The following is a 16453-nucleotide window of genomic DNA, read 5'->3' as shown; positions in this document are numbered from 1 at the left end:
CAGATATACAAGGGAGTGAAACAGTTGATTGAAAAAGACTTTAACCACACTACTTTCTCTCCATCCTTAAGGAGGTGTTTTTAAAATTTTAGTTACCATTTCTTTCACAAAAGACCCCATAGGTTCTAAAAGCTCCTAAATTGAGTACTTACCTGGTTCATCCGAATGCTGAATCAGGGCTTTTATTTCTGCTAAGCTGGGCTGTCCCTCTTTGGAGACCGAAGCTGCTGCCCCCTCCTCTGGGTCCTCTACCTTTGTCACCGTAAAGTGTGGCATTGTTATAGTTAGGAATCCTTGCTCTCGCTGTATTTAAACTTCCTTCCAGTCTACTTTGCCTGACTACCTCTTCCTTGCTGTGCCCCTTTCAGACTCAAATCACTGCCTACAGGAGACCGAGGCTGGGAATAGGGAAGTACTTTCTGTTCACGTGACCTACAGCCCCAAGGGAGTGGAACGCTGGAAGACACGCCTTCCACTGTGTTTATCATTCACTCAAAAGGAGTAAGCACCCCACCCCTTGCTTATGGTTGTTAAGCTCAAGAATCCCAAGAACTGTTTAGGCAGCTTTCCCAGAACTGCCAAAAGCTGAGAGTGGGCAGAATTCATAACTACCGCCCACTGTGTACTCACCCACTCATTTCCTTCACTTAAGTTATTTCCAACCCTACGTGCACGTCATGATCTCAACCTCTGCCCTCATATTTCACACGAGAAAGATTAGGGAACAGTTCATTGTACAAACTTTTCTTTTAAAGAAAAACTGGCACTACATCAATTTAGAAAATGAAACAAATTATTTGTAAACTTCTGTTGTTGCTTTATTTTAAAGTATATGAAAAATAGTAATTATTGTTCAGATGAGAACACTAATTCCACAAGTATTCAATGAACATCTACATATTTTATACAAGGCATAGTTCTAGACACTGTAGTGTATACCACGAATCCAAAAAGAGACAGTAATATTCCCAAAAGTCCAAGTTTGTTTTAAAAGAGCAAAATATTTTTATAAAGAGTTCAGACTTTTTATTATACAGAGAGTTTAAACATCGTGTTTTAAAGAAAGAAAATTCAAGAAAATCCCACTGATTAAGAGTTGTATAATTCCCCTCAACACATTTAACATATTTAATTCTTGGTGTGTTTTATCAGATAACTGTATCAAGTGCTCAGTTGATAACTTTAACTATAGAGTTTGAGGCCGTATCTCTGAACTTAGATAAGGGAGTTCAGTAAATTGAGCCCTGTGTTAACTTCCATGTTGATGATGTAATATAAGGGCTTTGTTGTTAGTAACACCTGACATGTAAGACCGCACTAAATTTTTTTTTTTTTTTTTTTAGAGTCTCACAGACACTAACTTTTACTATGAATATTAATACTAGTGCCTTCACACTGTTTTTTTTAACACACACACAACAACAACAACAACAACAACAACAACAACACAATAGTTTGAGCCAGGAGAAGACAATCTTTCCTAAATTCAGATTGTGTTAACCTCCTGAATTCCAAAATCCAGCCCAAAATGAATCTAGCCTTAAATTTCTTAATCCCCTTCACAGCCAGCCTTGGTTCCTTCAATCCCTCCCCACCTAAAATCAACCAAAACAGTGTTCTTTTGCCATGAAATACAACAAAGTAAGTGTGCCTCAGAAAACAACAGCCAGGAGTTTCCAAAATTGCTTCTGCTGCCCCCCCACCCACTTCTGTCAACCACCTGTTAGACCGGCCTCCTACTCCAGTCAGCTCTATTCGTCCTGGTTCTAGCCCAGCCCTTAGGTGAGTTCTGGACCATCCTCAGGACACCCTGCTTGCAGGAAGACTTGTGGAAAACAGACCACCTTAGCAGACTGGTCACATGGATGATGGCATTATCCAGTCTCTTCCCATAGCCCAGGGAATGAATGAGCCTTTCGAACAAGCTGGGTGTAAGATCATAGAACAAATCATGGACACTGGAGTCAGGTGGACCAGGGTTCCAATCCTCCTTTTGCCATCTATTGTGTGATTCTGGGAGAGTTGTTTGACCTCTCTGAGTCTCAGTGTCCCCATCTCTTCAGTGAAGGTAATACTCATGCCGACCTTGCAAGGTTGCTGTGAAGAATCAAGGACTGCACTAAATTTAACAGAAGGAATGATGGTTTACAATCCTCATTTATTCCTATACTATTTCTAAAAGAAAAGAAAGCCAATAGTTGTTGAAGACCTACTTTGTACTCTGCACTGCACTAGGAACTTTTCATTATGATCTCATTTAATCAGCACAGAAACATTAGGCTAAGGAACTTGCTCAAAGTCACAGAGTTTATAAATAGCGAAGCCCAACCTAAAAACCTGTAGTACCCTTGTTAGTAGGTGGCATAGAAGTTTCATAGAAAACTCAGACACACCCCAACTTTAATTTCATGGGTTCCTGTATAGCACTGATTTGTCATCTTGGCTGCACACTGGAATCAACTGGGGAGATTTTAAAACTACTCATGTCTGGGTCCTGTCCCAGATATTCTGATTTAATCGCTCTGGAGTAGAGCCTGGGCAATAAGACTTTTTAAAAGCTCCCCTACCTCCCAGATGGTTCTAACAAGCAGCCAAAGTTGCAAATTACTAAGATAGGGGAAAGAGAAAAGTTTATCACATAAGAAATCTTTGTAACTATTTTTATCTTTGTAACTATTTTATCTTTGAAATGAACTAAGTCAGGTGTGGTGTGCCCTTAGTGACATTTCCATACTTAACAACTCAGGTAGCTACTCTACTAATTTATTCAAAGGAACTTAACTACCAAATTGTCAGAGATTTCAATATCATATTCTGGGTTCCAAGTTCTTTTTTTTTTTTTAATTTTTTTAATTATTTGACAGAGAGAGAGACAGCTGAGAGAGGGAACACAAGCCGGGGAGTGGGAGACGGAGAAGCAGGCTTCCCGCCGAGCAGGGAGCCCGATGCGGGGCGCGATCCCAGGACCCTGGGATCGTGACCTGAGCCGAAGGCAGACGCCTAACCACTGAGCCACCCAGACGCCCCTGGGTTCCAAGTTCTTTAATACTTCAGTGCCACGGGATATTTCCAATAGGATCTTGCCTTTCATATTTATTTAATAAAGAGACTTGAACTATGGCTAATCATCTACAGTTGATGGACACGAACAATGACTCAGATTATAAATCTGTGTACAGCTTGTGCATATAAGCCTATGTACAAATGTTACCCTGTCACTTCTCCCCTCTAAAAAAATCCTCAAACTAAGAAGTAAGAAGGTAACACATTCCTGTTAAATCTGTGACAGGAGAATTTATTTACCAACTTGATGCTTTGATAGCACAGTGCCCAGCAACTTTAAAATAGTTCTCTTTTAGGGTGGACTGTAGCTAAAAGTGCAGGAGCATAAAAAATTGAAGGCAAAGTTAAAGTAATACAGAAAAAGTTTGGGGGAGGACTGGTAAAGCTGAGGTGAGTGCTGTGTGGGGAGTGATTAGATAGAGAAGGTAGAATGTAAGAAATAGCTATTTAGGGATGCCTGGATGGCACAGCTGGTTAAGCATCCAACTCTTGGTTTCAGCTCAGCTCTGATCTCAGGATCCTGAGATCGAGTCCCCCCTTACCCCTCCCAACAACGTGCTCAGTGTGGAGTCCGCCTGGGTTTCTCCCCCTCTCCCTTTGCTTCCTCCCTCCCCCCGTGCTCTCTCTCTCGCTCTCTCTCTCAAATAAATAAATCTTTTTTAAAAATTAGAAATAGCTATTTAAAGTATAATAAACTATGACAATGGGGGCACCTGGCTGGCTCAGTTGGTAGAACACGCGATTCTTGATCTAGGGGTCGTAAGCTGGTCGTAATCTCTACACCCACATTTGGTGTAGAGATTACTTACTTAGATAGATGGACAGATACGTGTAAGGAAAAGTAGAGTAAAATGTTAATCACAGACTCTGGTGGGTGTATAGGTGTTCACTATACAAGTCTTTCAACTTTCCGTATGTTTGAAAATTCTCATAATAAAATGTTGGGAAAAAATACAACAAACTGACACCATTATGAAAATGAACACACAAGTCAGAGACTGGGGAGAAATACTCCTAAAACATGTTATTTGACAAAGGACTTGTATCTTGAATATATAAAAATCCTCTACAACTCAATAATTAAAAGACAAAAAACTCAATAAAAAGTGGGAAAAAAAAATGGGGCGCCTGGGTGGCTCAGTTGGTTAAGTAACTGCCTTCGGCTCGGGTCATGATCCCGGGGTCCTGGGATCGAGCCCCACATTGGGCTCCCTGCTCAGCGGGGAGCCTGGTTCTCCCTCTGCCTCTGCCTGCCACTCCCCCTGCTTGTGCTCTCTCTCTGTCAAATAAATAAAAATCTTGAAAAAAAAAAAGTGGAAAAAGATTTAAGTAGAAAATTCATAAAGGAAGTTATATAAATGGCTAATAAGCACTTGAAAAAGTGCTCAACATCACTGGCTTTCAGGAAAATGCAAATTAAAATCATCATTAAAACTGTTGGCAAGGATGGATGCCTGGGTGGCTCAGTCGGTTAAGCATCCGCCTTCAGCTCAGGTCATGATTCCAGCGTCTTAGGATCGAGTCCTGCATCGGACTGGATCCCAGGACTCGATCGAGTCCCCTGCTCCTCGGGGAGCCTGTTTCTCCCTCTCCCTCTTCTGCTCCCTCTGCTTGTGCTGTCAAATAAATAAAAAAATCTTAAAGAAAACAACAACTGTTGGCAAGGATGTAGAGCAAATGTTGGTGGGAATATAAAATAATACAACCACTTTGGAAAGAGGTCTGGCAGTTTTTGTTTTTAAAGGTTTATTTATTCGAGAGAGAGAGAGCACACGCACGCTTGCGCAAGGTGGCGGGGCAGACAGAGAAGAAGAGAGAGAATTCCAAGCAGACTCCACTCCAAGCACCAAGCCCGATGAAGGGCTGTATCCCAAGACCCCAAGATCATGACCCAAGCCAAAACCAAGAGTCAGAAGCTTAACTGACTCTGCCATCCAGGCACCCTGGTCTGGCAGGTTTTTTAAAATAAATTTTGAACAAGTATGTTTATAGTAGTTTCATTCATAGCAGCCCAAATAGGAAACAGACCGGTTATCCATCAATGAGATAAAGAACCTGTTGTATATTCATACAATAGACTATTACTCAATAATAACCAGGAATAAACTACTGATTCAACAACATGGATGAATCTCAAAAACATTTTAAGTTATATATTACATATTAATTATATGCATACAGAAGTATTTAGAGTTGAAGCATAAATGATGCCTGCAACTTACTTTAAAATGCTTCAAAAATAGATGGATCCACTGGAAGGGATAAATATGTGGTAAAACAAATATAGCAAAATGTTAATTGTAGCATTTGGAGGATAAAGATACTGGTGTGTTCTTTCAATTCTTCTGTATGTTTGAAAATTGTCACAATAAAATGTTGGAAAAAATACAATAAACTGAAGTTCACTGAACACTTTATAAAAGATCTTTAGATCTAAGTATAAAGCCAATCACTTATGGGTCAAATTCCATTTCACATAAAATTTAGGCAGTTACATAAATGGTAGTCCTGTACTTTGATTTTATAGTGTTGAATGCTGTTTGAAATCAGTCACCATACAGACTTGAAATACTTAGTTTTACATTAAAAAAAAAAAAAAACTATGGTATTTTTAAGTAGTAAGACACAGGGCAGGCTAAGGCAAAAAGGGCATTTATAATGGCACTACTCCCATAGTGCTTTGTACATTAGGCCAAATATTATACATATTATATTTATTTTACTAATCAGTTTCAGTAAAACTTTGTGACTACATCATGTCTGATCTTTATTTTTTTTTTAAAGACTTTATTTATTTTACATAGAGAGAGAGAGAGAGAGCAAGTAGGGGGAGCAGCAGAGGGAGAGGGAGAAGCAGGTTCCCTGCTGAGCAGGAAACCTGATGCGGGGCTCGATCCCAGAACCTGAGATCATGACCTGAGCCAAAGGCAGACATTTAACTGACTGAGCCACCCAGACGCCCCATTATGTCTGTTTTTTTTAAAAAAGCATGCCTACCCATTCTTTAGAAGACTGGATCTACTATGGGTAATATTTTAAAAGTATAGTTTACCACGCTACACTACCCAACTGCTTCTTTTTAATCACAGCTAACAGCTCATGACCACTAGCATTTTGTTTTATTCAACCCATTTATTAAAAAAAAAACAAAGACAAATTAGATGTAGTGAAAAGACTTATACAAGGAAAAGTCAGTGGGAAATTATTTTCAACATAAGGATTCTTTCAGGTTGTACTATACTGTTATACTACATCACTCAGTTTTAGAGTTAATCATATATGTATTTCTTATTCGTTCTCAGAACCTGAGAACTGTATTGTACAAAAGCCATACACAAACAATCTAGAACCACACTATGTTCTGAAGTGGTTTTTTTTTAAAGGATTTTATTCATTTATTTGAGTGAGAGAGAGAGAGAGAGACAGAGAGATCATGAGCAGGGGGGAAGAACAGAGGGAGAAGCAGACTCCCCGCTGAGCAGGGAATCGGATGTGGGCCCTAGGATCATGACCTGAGCCGAAAACAGATGCTTAACCGACTGAGCCACCCGGGTGCCCAGCTGAAGTGATTCTTAAGAATTTAGTAATTCATGCTAAAAATGGATCCACAATGCAAGAAAACTTCTATAATAAGTTAGCAGTAAGCAAATCCCTGGAATTAAAAAGCCACATACATTTTGAACACATGAGTTTTACCAAATGTCATTCTGCTCATTCCTGAGAGCATCTTGCAGATATAATGTTAAGGTTTTAGTAATACATTAAATAGTATTTTTTTTTTAATAAAAAATGCAACTAGAGCTTGATCAATGGTACCAGCATGCTATTAAAAAGCTGGAAAAGTATAAAATAGAGCAGACTAAGTTCCATGACATACACACAATGTAGACTTAACTCATCTGTCTACACCTTTTCATAGAATTCTGTCTCTCTCTCATACACACACACACACAAATTTGGTGGGAGCAGTGTGCAAAGAACAACGGATTCTGATTTGGAAACAGATTCAAATCTTATGAATCTCTCCTAAACTCTTGAATTTGAAGATCCATTCAGAGTACTTTATCTACTATTAAGATCCAGCCACACTTGAGAGAACCTTTAAAATTGTAAACAATTAATAGTTTTGTGCTTATAGTATTTGGTCTATTACAAATGGTATTTTTACAAAAAATAGTAAAGAAAGTGTAATCTACCTCCAAGCAGTTGCTTTTTCTGTTTTTTTTCCCAAGCAGTTGCTTCTAATGTAGCAAGTTATTACTTCAAAATATTTAGGATATACATTCTCATTGAATCATTATAACCACCAGCCAGCAACTAAATATAAGTAGAAAACTACATTATGCTTTAATTTTCTTGATCAAGGTAAATTTATGATAAACTTTGAGCAACAAAGTTTAATTATGTTTTATTCTCAGTTGTAAACCCTTCATACTCATTATTCTATAAATCTAACAACAAATCTGTAATAATTCATCTTATTAAGAGAATGTTGTTTGACAGGAAAAAGATCTGAATTATAGAATTTCTTTAAAATGTCTGAATTATAGAACTTCTAAAAAGGTACAGGAGTTCCAAAAATTTTTAACTTCTTATCTTCAAATATTGAGAGAGGAAAGAGGTCACGTGTTAGAGCAGGGATTCTTAAGGAAAATATCAGACTTGCCTGAAGGACTAACCCACTCCCTGACCCCCATTCATTTACTCAAGCTTCAAAGGGCCATTGGTAGGGAAACAATACCTCATGTGGTATCATTCAGAAGGTTAGGCAAACAGTCAAAAGAACAGTGCTTTGCAAATTACCTCTGGTAAAGGACTATTTTTCTTTATATCCACAATTCATATGAAATACTAGAAAAATGGAAAATATACAAACACAAGTTCTAATTTTTATATTCAGATGTGACATAAAATTGCTCTATCAAACTGCTATCCAAGTTTTTAAAAACTTTCAATTTCTGAACTTATCTCCTCACAGAGAGGCTAAGTAAACAGCTCATGGACCAGCACCATTTACATACTACACTCCAAATGGCTGTGCTACAGAATGTTGTAAACATTTTACTGGCAGAGAATAAGCAGCTCAGTACTTAAATTTAGAGCTATAGCTGTAAAAGTATACTGACTTTCATTCTTAAGCAGAAAATGTATATATATTTTCCTTATTTAGCGTATCGGCAAACCCTTTTTCTCCTTCAGACACTGGACAGTAAATAATGGTTTAAAATATCAAAATGATCACAAATTCTAAATTATGCCTTATTATGTGAACAATTATAGAAAGAATTTAATGAGTTAATCAATTACTTTGGTGAAGACCAACTATCATGGATAGTAAGAATTTAAAATTCCTAAATCTCAGAATTACAAAAAATTGTCTATGAAAACGGATTTTTATAAAATGGCATCAGTGATGAATATATGGCATATTTGGGGGCTAACAACTGAAAGATAATACATAAAAGACCTTATTGTCTGATGGACTCAACGTATTGTATTGCAAGGAAGACAAAGACTTCTCCAAATCAAAACATCAGGAAAATCTCATGCTTTATTGAAGCTGAAGAAATCATGTATTCAATACATATATGAATGCCCACTATGTGCCAGGAAACAGGAATACAATGGAGAAGGAGGCACTGTTCCTGCCCTCGAGGAGCTCACAATCATATTATCTACTTCACTATAAAATAAAAGGCAATCTTAAACCAGGACTGTATGTACAATATGGTGTAAGCATAGACAGAACCCTTAGAGCACAACATACTACTACCTTGCCTAGTTATTTCTTCAGGGACTGAAGCTGTGAGTCTTCACTGAAGGAAAGAATGTAGTAGAAGGATAGTTGATGGCTAACTAATTTGATAGCTATATCGCCCATTTTGGCTGCTGACCCAAATATTAAAGAAGGCATTATCAAAAAGCCTCTGTGTACTCAGGGTCCTCAGCTTCCACTCTTTCCTTTTCTACATTACAACTCCCTATATAAGGCTGCCCATCTCTTTCATTAGTCGAATGTCATTACAGCCTAGATATTGTAGGACCCAAGAATCACCAACCAAAAACAACACTGGCACTATGAACATGGACTACTCAGTAACTCACTCAGAATTTCATTTCTGATGTATGACATTTCATTCTTTATTATGAAATACTTGCTAGATAGGCTTCTAATCAACACTACAAACAGTGCTTAGAAAATGAAACTGCAACACATGGTCAAAACTTAAGACATATTTCTAAAAATGTAAAGAAAGGAAAATAAAAACAATTAAAAACAAAATTTTCTTGTTAATTTCACCTCAGAGAACAAGTGGTTTTTTTGTTGTTATTGTTGTTGTTTTAAATAAGTTATTGCTTCTTTCCTCCCTTGCAACAAAACTCCATTTTGAAATAGATCTACTGTGAGGTGCCTGGCTGGCTCAGTCAGTATAACATGCTATTCTTGATTTCAGGTTCTGAGTTCTAGCCCCACGTTGGGGGTAGAGATGTAGAGATTACTAAAACAAAAAAACAAAAATTAAAAAAAACCCAAAACAAATAGATCTACTGAAACTTGGGTCAAAATAAGAATATTCATTAACTTTAGGAGAAATGACTGTATTAAATCAATAACTGTATAATTCAGCATTACTAAGCTGCCCTGGGTATTTGCAGATCATTTATTTAAAAGACACTGAAAGAGGGGCACCTGGCTGTTTCAATCAGTGGAGCATGCAATTCTTAATCTTAGGGTTGTGGGTTCCAGCCCCACATTGGGTGTAGAGATTACTTAAAAATAAAAACTTTAAAATACATATTTTTAGGCCAGATTTCCTTTCAGGAACATAGAACCTTAAAATGATTCAGGAAACATGTCATTTTACTACCTCTTTTTGAATAATAAAAACAATAAACTGTTTCCTTTCATGTCCCCAGTACAAGGCAAAAAGCTGCAAATGTACACCGAACATAAAAATTGCATTTCTTTTATGCTTCTTACTAAATGTTTAAACAGAGCCAACCAATGGTAGTATAGTAGAGGAAGTGTTAATAACAGGAATACTGATATTAAAATCACACCCACCTGGGTTTAAATCACTATTCTTCAGTTTATTACTTGTATGACCTTGAGTAGGTTACTTAACCTTATCAGTTTCAATTTTCTTCTGGATGAGAAATCCCATCATAGCTCCTAAGAAAATGACTTTTTTAAAATGAAAAAGTATCTGGAACGCCTGGGTGGCTCAGTCAGTTAGGTATCTGTCTTCGGCTCAGGTCATGACCCTAGAGTCCTGAGACTGAGTCCCACATTGGGTTCCTTGCTCAGTGGGGAGCCTGCTTCTCCCTCTGCCTGCCCTCTTCCTGCTTGTGTTCTCTCTCTCTGACAAAATCTTTAAAATGAAAAAATATCAAAACATGATTTTTCAGGAAAGGAAAGAATTAACCTCTCAAGGGAAAAATGTTTTCTATATATATATCCTAATAATTCTTAGAATTTTATTTGGAAATTAGCACACTGCTCAACTACAAAAAAATAAATCAATTAAGTAAATTTTTTACATGCATCTTAGATATAAATTACCCAGTTGTGAAAATAAGTGTTATTTCTGGATAATCTGTTGGTTAAGTGTCTGCCTTTCGGCTTAGGTCATGATCCCAGGATCCTGGGATTGAGCCGAAGGCAGACACTTACCCGATGGAGCCACCCAGGCACCACTCTTATGATTTTCTCAGTAACATTTTCTTTTCTCTAGCTTACTTTATTGTAAGAATATAGTATAGAATACATACAAAATTGTTAAAATTGACTTTATATTATTGGTAAGGCTTCCAGTCAACAGTAGGCTATTAGCAGTTAAGGTTCAGGGGGAGTAAAAAATGATACTCAAATGTTCTCTTGCACGGGGGCTGGCACCCCTAACCCCTGTGTTGGTCAAGGGCCAACTATAATATTCACCTTTGATTGGCAAAACAATGTAATTCACTTATTTTGGTTTGGGGCAAAAAATTAGAAGTTTTTTGGAGAAGTATAGAAAAGTACTTAGTACTTTGAAACATGTTCTTATGAAAAAAAAAAACTAGATAGCTTTCAAAGTTGCATAGTCAATCATTATTCTGATTTAACCTTAGCATGAGAGACATTTATGAGACCTACCAATAACACACAGAATTGGTGGATCAGTCAAATAGGCTAAACACACATGTAGTGTAATGGCTCCAAGGGCAGATAAATATTCTATTCTATTAGACCTACTAACATTTAAGGAAAAGCCTGCTGTGCCTATCCACTCAGTGAAATCCCAATCAGGTGGGAAAGGTCTTCCCATAGGTACAGCATTAATCACTCTTTCCTTTGGGGCTCTGGTCTTCAACTCTGGCTTTCTGTTAGAAATCAGATTTTTGAAAAGCTTTTAAAAACTACTGATGCAATTAAATCAGAATCCCTAGATAAGGGGCAGAAGTATTTTCTAAAAAGATCTCTAGATCATTCCAACATGCAGCCAGATGAAGCATCACTGCTCTATTGGGTACATTTCATTTGCCTTTATCATAGTATGTTTTTAATTTTTGTTTATATTTCTATCTTTTTTAGTCTAGAAGATCTTCAACTCAATATATATTTTACTGAGTGCAAATTATATGTAGCATCACACACCACACTAGGTGCTGATGATACAGAGACAACTCTCTGTCCCTGTCCATGAGAACCCTATTGCCTAATTGAGGAAGATAACATATAAACAAAAACAACAAAATTAAGTGAAATAGGTGCTATAGTAAGGGATATAGGGATATAAAGAACTGATCTATTATCTGGGTGTGGGGTTGAATCAGAAAAAGTTTCAGAGAGAAGGTGACTCTTTGAAGAAGGGACTTATCTAAGTTATTTTTGCATCTCTACCACCTAACACCCCCCAATAAAAACTTGGTAACAGTTACCCTTGAAGTTGGTATATTTAGAGCTCCTTGACTTAAATGGCTTCTACTTTTACTCCACTTCAAAAACCCACTCCCAAGGCTGCACACTAGATCATGTTAACACTGGAATTGCCCCAACTCTGAAACCATTAATTCCAACATCCAACTGTTTGACCACAATCTTTAAACCTTCTACATCCTTCACTACCACTTTACCCCACCAAGTCCTCCAGTCTCTAAGTGTCTCCATTTTTTACCTGAGTTCATCATTTTCCTTTGCTGTATCTATTATATTATTCTACAGCGTGCTGCATTTTTCCTTTTTTTTGTATTTTGCTGTATCTTTATTGTTGCACTTATCATACAGCATAATTTATATGAACATTTGTTTTCTCTATTAGATCATAACTTTCTGTAGAACAGTTATAGGATTCTTTTTCTTGGTCCTGCATCCTTAACACTGACAACAGGACCAGACCCCTAATAAGTGTTCAGTAAGGACGCCTGTGTGGCTAAGTCGGTTAAGCGTCTGCCTTCGGCTCAGGTCATGATCCAGGGGTCCTGGGATTGAGTCCCGCATCGCTTCTCCCTCAGCCTGCTGCTCCCCCTGCTTGTACTCTCTCTCTCAAATAAATAAATTAGATCTTTTTTAAAAAAGTGTTCAGTAAATGGTGAAGGAATGGATAAAGGGTTCTTGTCATTTTCATCACCAGACTACAAGCTCTACAAAGGCAGAGACTATCTCATCTACAGATTTCCTATAATTCCTACTGGAGTGCCTCACAAATATCAGAGCCTCAGGGAGCATGTGTTAAATTGTAAAAGGATGAAATGTATTAGATACTGTGTAAGACATATAAAAATATGTTCCCTGCTCTTTTTTGGGAATTATTATTTCAACAATCATTTAAGAGAGCCAGATGGTTATGAGGCAAATGTAAAAAATGTTCATTATGGCAGAGACAAAATGATATATGGAAAACACTGGATATAAGTCAGGAGGCCTGTGCTTCAGTCTTGGCTTTGCCACTCTGTGAGCTACGAATAACCATCACTGTGAGCCTTAGTTTCCTCAGTTTTTAAAATGGGGTTTGACCAGAATTCAATTTTTTTTTTCAGAATTCAATTTTTGATCATCTGAGGTTCCCTAACATGCTATGCCTCTTAAAATTTGTATTATAAAAGTGATATAACCTCAATATAAAAAATTGTACATGCCCTTCTGAACTGTTTAGGTAAAGGGAAGTTCCCATCCTCCACTCTATTTTCATAACTCCCCAAAGCTATCCACTCTCAACAGTTCCTGGTATCTTTAAGGCACTGTTCATGTATAAGCAAGTACCGACTAAGATTCTTGTTTTTATTTACCAACTGCACAGTCCCATCAATTCTAAGGGAACCTTGACAAAATGAAAAGACAATTATAAATACTTTGATAACAGGGGCGCCTGGGTGGCTCAGTCAATTAAGCGTCTGCCTTCAGCTCAGGTCATGATCCCAGGGTCCTGGGATGGAGCCCCCACAAGGTTGGGCTCCCTGCTCAGCGGGGAGTCTGCTTCTCCCTCTCCCTCTGCCTGCTGCTCTGCCTACTTGTGTGCTCTCTCTCTCTCTAATAAATAAGATCTTAAAACAAATACTTTGATAACAGAAAAATAATTATCTACTCAAAAGGCCAACAGTAGAAAAAATTAAAACAGACAGAATAAGTATTTAAAACTTCCTGTTTCACACCACCCCCAACCCCCACCCCCTGCTGTGCAATGTAATGTGAGTAAAAAGCATATGACAAGAAATTTAAGATGGGAAGCTTAAATGTGGAAGAAATGTGGGAGGCATGGGAATTGTGGAGAAAGGAGAGATAATCATACAATCACAATCACAGAAGGATGTATAAAAGGCCAAAAAGTCACAGAATTCTAAATATTAAAATAGCAAACACAATTTTGAAATACACTATGAGCTTAAAGACAGAATCAATTGCAGAAAACACAGTGTTGTTATCCTAAAATAATGCCAGCCCAGAGACAAGTGTAGATCACTATGTCCTTGATTTTCTTGACAACAGCATCCTATAAAGATCTAACAAGGGTATCCACAGATTATGAAGCCAAAGATGAAATAATTGTATTTTTGACCAGTCCCTCTGATAGTGGGGAAAATATATCATAAGATTATAGTTGTCATAAGAATTTCTTTTAGAAGATAGAAAGAGAAAAAAATAGGTCATTAGTAAAATAGTTTCCTATTTTAGTTTCCTGAGAATATACTGGAAAATAGTTTTCTATCTCTAGTTTCCTGAGAATATAATGGAAATTGCAATCTAATGGCTGGACTACTGATTTCTCTTTCATTTGGTACCAGAATATTTAAACATTAAGGACTATGTTAGAAAGAGAGCCAAGCTTTAACTTCCATATCCACCTAGACAGCATAGATTTCACCTAGACATGTCCCAGTTTTACCCCTATCATGTAAAATGACACCGCTCTATCCTGTAAAGAATGCTTGTAAATAAGGTAAGAACAGCAGCCTGGATCAGGAACCTGTTCCAGAAGGCTAACACATTACTCAAGTCCACTTTTTAAACAGATTAAAAATACAATTCCATAACATATAAGTCACAAGTCTAACAACATTTAGCCATAAATTGTCTAGCGACAATTACAGCAATAAAAAAATTAACACTGTTATAGTCTATACCTGGTACTTTTACAACCTAAATATAGTATGATGGATATAAACTAAAACAACAATTTAGAATTTGAGGAAGAGAAAATGATAAATTATTTTTATTCCATAATGTAACTTTAATACCATGGTACATGGTATAAAGTTTGTCAAGAAGTTGTAAATAGATAAGTCCGTATCTCCATAAGTCAGTCAAGTGAATTCGAGAACTACAAACTTTACCAAATCTACCTTGTTTCCAAACATTCAAAAACACAAACCGAAATAAGGAACTAAAATCATTCTGGTTTCCTGCACCCTTTAGGTTAAGAGGAACAGTATTTCCTGACACCGGAAAATGTCAAGTCAGTAGCTGAAGCTATGGTTTTCAAATTTGGGTAGAATACCATTTTAAGAGTCTTTAAGATTCTTAAGAGAAATTTTCATTACTTGACATATCTACGTCAGAATTTAGCACAAAACTAAACATATAAATCAGTACAGCAATTCTCAAACTTTTCTACCCCACAGTCTGAAAAATGTTATGACCTTTCCATTTTATCTCATTTCTCTCTTCCATCACCTCTTCCCACTAAATCCAGTAAAAACTTCCAAACCAGCTAACACAAACTCGTTTAGGCAGCTAAAGGTCTGCAGTGGTGAAGTAAGTCAGAAGTGGCTTGGGTACCACTACTTCCTGACTACAGAGACTCAATACAACCCATATAAAGTTCAAAGTGAAAAAATTATGTCGAAATCGGGCCCTAAAAGCCTCTTTACAAAATTATATGGGAATCAGGCCCCAAAAGCCTCTTCAGAATTTCTCCATTCCACAGTATAGCACAATAGACCCACCGGCCTCACTGTGAACTTAGGTTCTTGAACCACTGTCTCTGTAAAATATACATTTTTAAAAAGAATTTTGTGATACAATATCTGAAGTCTTTGTAGGAAAGCTAATAACTAAGAGATGATCAATAACTACTGCTAGTAACTAGCCTTAAAAGCAGACTGTAATAGTTAGAGCCCCAAAGCTCGCTCTCCACTAAATTTCACAATTTAGGATTCTCTGCACTGAAAAACTATTAAATTCTTTGATATTCACCCTTAACCAAAACCACTCATTTCAATTCCAAGGAGGCAAAAATGAAGTAAAAATAGAAATCTACTTTCTTTCCCACATGCCAAAGTTATTACTACAGACAGTCATCGTGCTAACCATTATTCCAAAGGGTTCCTAGGCATCTCAAAAAGAGATTGCTCGGTTCCTGATGATTACTGTATAATCGGAATCAACCAGATAAATAAGCCAGTAATTAAAGTATCCTGTCATCTGTGTTCCCACTTACCCTCGGTAACATCCTGGGGGTTAGAAGTCCGGTCACTAGCTGCATCCAGTCCAACAGTTGCTAGTGAAGTGGTGGCTCCAGACATCTCACTCATAGGCTCACTACGGCTTGTTTCAGGCACACTTTCCCGTGAGCTAAATCTTACTCGGGAACTGGATCGGGAGCTGAGGTCCGGGCTGGTATCTGACAAACCTGGAATGTCATCGATCTTCGTTGGTGTCACCATGAACCGAACTGAAGCCATCTTGGTGGTGGTTTCTGGAGGATGCATTATTCTTTTCCTTTATAAGAACAAAGAAAAAAGGAAAACCCCGCAAAATCCTTCCTCCTACGCTACTTACTTTTGATTGCAAAAATAGAAAAGATAACTTTTTAAAAAACCCTCAATAACCTTGATTTACACCACACAAAAAGTCCCAAATAAGAATTCTACTCAGAATTCAAACGGACTATCCTAGAAAGTGCACAACCAG

The 16453-nt window shown here is 37.4% G+C and overlaps 1 protein-coding gene across 3 annotated transcripts in view; it reads right to left on the bottom strand.

Annotated features, from left to right (window-relative positions):
- SLC12A6 (solute carrier family 12 member 6) overlaps positions 1-16251 on the bottom strand; it is an 82859-nt gene extending 66608 nt beyond the window's left edge. For 2 of the 3 annotated variants that reach the window (XM_032416980.1, XM_032416981.1), the window contains exon 1: positions 15981-16251. In XM_032416980.1, coding sequence (XP_032272871.1) covers positions 15981-16251 — 271 coding nt within the window. Of the gene's footprint in view, positions 1-152; positions 2810-15980 lie in introns of those variants that run through there. The other variant, XM_032416982.1, reaches the window with a different exon arrangement.
- Positions 16252-16453: the final 202 nt, after the last annotated feature.

This window comes from Phoca vitulina, unplaced genomic scaffold (assembly GCF_004348235.1).
Source record: "Phoca vitulina isolate PV1807 unplaced genomic scaffold, GSC_HSeal_1.0 scaffold20, whole genome shotgun sequence".
NCBI lineage: Eukaryota > Metazoa > Chordata > Mammalia > Carnivora > Phocidae > Phoca > Phoca vitulina.
The sequence above is the reverse complement of the archived record's forward strand: the minus strand, read 5'-3'. Positions and strand labels throughout refer to the sequence as shown.